At 36.0% G+C, this 3,914-nt stretch overlaps 1 protein-coding gene across 1 annotated transcript; it reads right to left on the bottom strand.

Annotated features, from left to right (window-relative positions):
* Positions 1–2,742: 2,742 nt before the first annotated feature.
* LOC138890488 (secreted RxLR effector protein 161-like) lies at positions 2,743–3,525 on the bottom strand. The gene has a single exon (XM_070173878.1). It carries the CDS (start codon positions 3,523–3,525, stop codon positions 2,743–2,745), a length of 783 nt encoding a protein of 260 aa, XP_070029979.1.
* Positions 3,526–3,914: the final 389 nt, after the last annotated feature.

Genomic DNA, 3,914 nt, shown 5'->3' with positions numbered 1-3,914 from the left:
TCACCTGATCAAACCCCAGAAATATCTTAGGATATCATGGGTGGGCAATTTTCTTAATAAATATTTCCGGTGGCAAAGCTTTCATCTCCTTTGTGGTGACATTGAATAAATAAACTTGAGTATCGTTATAGTTATACAAACAAACAAGGCCATTACAATGATTTGAGCAAATAACCATCTCTCCTCTGTAGCAAAAGTAATCAAGGTGTAATGAAAGTAGTTCCGATTCACTAGTTTCCACATCACAATGCTGTTTTCTAGGATTTGTTTGGAGTTGAAATAAAAGTGAGGGACGAGCTTGAGAACGAACAAAGTGCGAGCGGAGAAAGTCTGGGTGTCGTGTTAGAGTATTCCAAGTTTTAGAAACACACCTGAATCGCATTACAGACTTGGCAGGAACAAAAGTTAATATCTCCATTGTTATATCATCAGAACAATTTTGATGCGTCTCCATAACGTCAACAGGAAACAAGAATAACCTAACTACTAGTACTACTACTAGGTCTTATAGCCTTAAAATTAATTATAGCACGAACGGGCCAAGGTGTCTTGGCCCACTTCTAACGAATTGAGAGCCCTCTTAAGGTTAGACTAAAATTAATCATTTAAAACTTTATATTTTGAGTAAATTCTTCCTTATCTGTTTAGTCTTTTGTTAAGAGTAGAAAATATTATCTCTCCTAGCTTTTGAATGGGAAAAGGAATCCACTTTGACCCAAGTTTATGACTATTTTATCTCAATTTCTCAACTTTTTATAGAACTTTGTCTGATATTTAAATCTTTAATTTAAACTACTCAAATCTTGATATTAGTAAATAAAACTTTTAACAACTAATCTAGGTAAATGTAATGCAAATACACTAATATTTTATTAACTTGAAATAACCCTTAACATATGGCCTATTCCTTCAAGTTTGGTCGTAAAAGTTGTCGAGGAGTGAAGAGGGAAAATATCTGCATATTTAATACGGTTACTATTCATTTTTTTTCTGTTTACTTTCTTTTTTCCATTTTTTTTAAAATTAAGCTAAGGTAGTTAGTTCGAGTTTTTGTTTTGTTTTGTTTGGTTAGAAGCCGAAAAGAAGAATATTTGAAGCTGAAAAAGAAAAAAAATTGTAATATCAATTTTGTTAGTTAAATTTGACTAACAGGGACATAGAATTTGTGTACCTATTAACAACAGCGGAAGATATTTGTAGAATCTGTTCCAATCAATTGCCCGAATCCGATTTTGTCTCTCTTGGAAACGAAATTCTTGTTCACGAACTAAATACCTTTTTCTTTCTTTCACTGTGTTTCTATCTTTGTAGGGAGATTATCACAGAGTGTTTCTCTCTGAAGAAGGGGATCGTTGATTTATAGAGAGGAGAAGTTCTCAGAGAAAATAAAACCACCGTGAAAAACTAACACACGTTGATTCCCACGCTCCCCCTTACTTCTCAACGTGCGGTAGTTTTATTTTAGGAGTTAAACCTTCCCTAGGTAACTTCCCTTAGTTATATCTCCTTTAAAAAACAGGTCGGGTCAGTCCATATGGGTGACCCGCGACCCAAATTCAATGTCCAATATCTCCCACTTCGCACATGATGGGCTAGACCCAAACACACGTAATTCATACTGGTAAATAGATTGTGTGGCCCGCGAGCATTAAGAGCTACATTATTCTTACATCCTTTAAGGTTGTTTAATAGCTCTATGCAGAAATCCAATCACATGCGGAAAGGATTCACTACTACCATGAGGATCTTATTATTACCCGCAATACCCTAGACATTGTTGGCTATTCTAGTAGCTAGTTATCCGATCCCTCATCCTCGAAAAGAGGCGAACTCGAGTTCATATTTAACTTTGTATCTACAATTACACCCAATACCCTTATGGTAAGTGTAATGGTCGACCTATGAATACAGGTTAAATTACTAAATTTTAGTCGTCTTCCCTTTCTACTCGAATCTTTCCATTCCAAATCGGCTGCTTTCTTGGACAAGCACTTCATTGCCGAATCACTCATGGCTACTAGTGACATGCTAAAGTAGCAATACTGATTGACACTTCAAGAGACAGTAAAAGGTCAAAGGGTATTCTTATAAAAGTTGATATAACTTCTTTGGGATCTCACACAATGAAGAAGCAGGGATTCATTTTTCCATTATCCCATGGTCGATAACACACGTGGTATGAAACACATGTTACGGTGTTCTCACCTTATATTGGCGCGTGTGTCTTACTCTTTTAATCATTCAATAGCGTACAAATTTTGGTCTAGACACCTCCAAATGTCTAACCTGAGTTTCTCACTTCAATAATCCTCAAACCATCATCTTAGAGAAACTTCCATCTGGCTTACAAAACAAGTCATAATCGAATTATAAAATTCGTAAGTCTGATTAGTTGTCATGACCGACCTCTACAAGTGAATATAACCTCACATTATCCAAGATTCTATAAGGTCTCATCTCTTCACAATTCTTAAAGTAAGAGGCGATTGCTCGTGTGAGAGAGCCAATCTCGCGACTTGTTCGACACACTTTATCAACAAAATATTCATCACATGCATACGAGATATAAGCACAAATTCAAGAGTCAAATATTGATGAGTGTATTATAATACTTAAGTCGTTTTACAATACATAAATAAATTCATATCCTTGCAAACCTGGAGCCATAACATGTTTCTCAAATAGGTCTCTAGATATCGCCTTTGTAAAAGGATCAGCTATCATGCTTCGTGTAGGAATGTACTATAAATTTATCTCTCCACTTGCTACCATGTCTATTACAAAGTTATACTTGATGTCAATGTATTTGGTCTTGTTGTGATACTTTGGATCTTTTGTATATGCAATAGCCGCTTGACTATCACAATATAGAGTCATGGGACCCTGAGAGTTCTTTGTAATATCCAAATGCTCAAAGAATCTCTTCAACCAAACAACTTCTTGTACTACAGATGCACAAGCCACGAACTCAGTTTCCATCGTTGAAAGGGCTATATAGGTTTGTTTCTTACTTTTCCATGATATAGTACCACCATTAAGTAAGAAAGCATAACCGGATGTTGATTTTCTATCATTCCGATCACCAGCCCAATCAACATCTGTATATCCTCTCAAGTATAAATCATTTCCACTATAACATAGTGAATAATCTGCAGTTCCCTTCAGGTATCTGAAAATTCTCTTCACAGCTTTCCAATGATCTCTTCCAGGATTGGATTGATACCTGCTAACTAGACTTACGATATAACAAATGTTTGGGCGAGTACACATCATAACATACATCAAGCTCCTAACAACACTTGAATATGGAACTCGAGACATGTCTTTCTTTTCATTTTCAGTCTTGGGACACATTTCAAGGCTTAAAGTTTCACCTCTCGCTATAGGAGTATCCATGGATTTGCAACCATTCATGCGAAAACGCTCCAACATTTTCTTTATATAAGTTTCTTGAGATAGACTCAATAACTTTTTGGAACGGTCTCTTTGGATCTTAACTCCAAGGATATAGTCAGCCTCGCCCATATCTTTCATGTCAAATGACTTTGAAAGCCATGGCTTGATAGTTTTCAAATACTCCAAATTATTTCAGGCCAATAAAATATCGTCCACATAAAGAGAAAGAATTACAAACATCCCATTGGGCTTCTTCACATAAATACAATGGTCTTCATTGATCATGGTGAAATCATATGAGATTACCTCCTTGTGAAATCTCAAATACCATTGCCTTTAAGATTGCCTCAGGCCATAAATAGGTCTTTTCAATTTACAGACCTTCTTTTCTTGGCCTTTAACGATGAAGCCTACAGGTTGTTCCATGTAGATCTCTTCGTTTAGTTCTCCATTGAGAAAAGCTGTCTTCACGTCCATTGATGTAATTCCAAATCCAAACGTGCAACAATAGCCAAAAG

Source organism: Nicotiana sylvestris, chromosome 4 (assembly GCF_000393655.2).
Source record: "Nicotiana sylvestris chromosome 4, ASM39365v2, whole genome shotgun sequence".
In the NCBI taxonomy this organism is placed as follows: domain Eukaryota; kingdom Viridiplantae; phylum Streptophyta; class Magnoliopsida; order Solanales; family Solanaceae; genus Nicotiana; species Nicotiana sylvestris.
The sequence above is the reverse complement of the archived record's forward strand: the minus strand, read 5'-3'. Positions and strand labels throughout refer to the sequence as shown.

Bases quoted from the DNA above. Each gene is read 5' to 3' on its own strand.
- LOC138890488 (XM_070173878.1), bottom strand. From the start codon at position 3,525: ATGGGCGAGGCTGACTATATCCTTGGAGTTAAGATCCAAAGAGACCGT.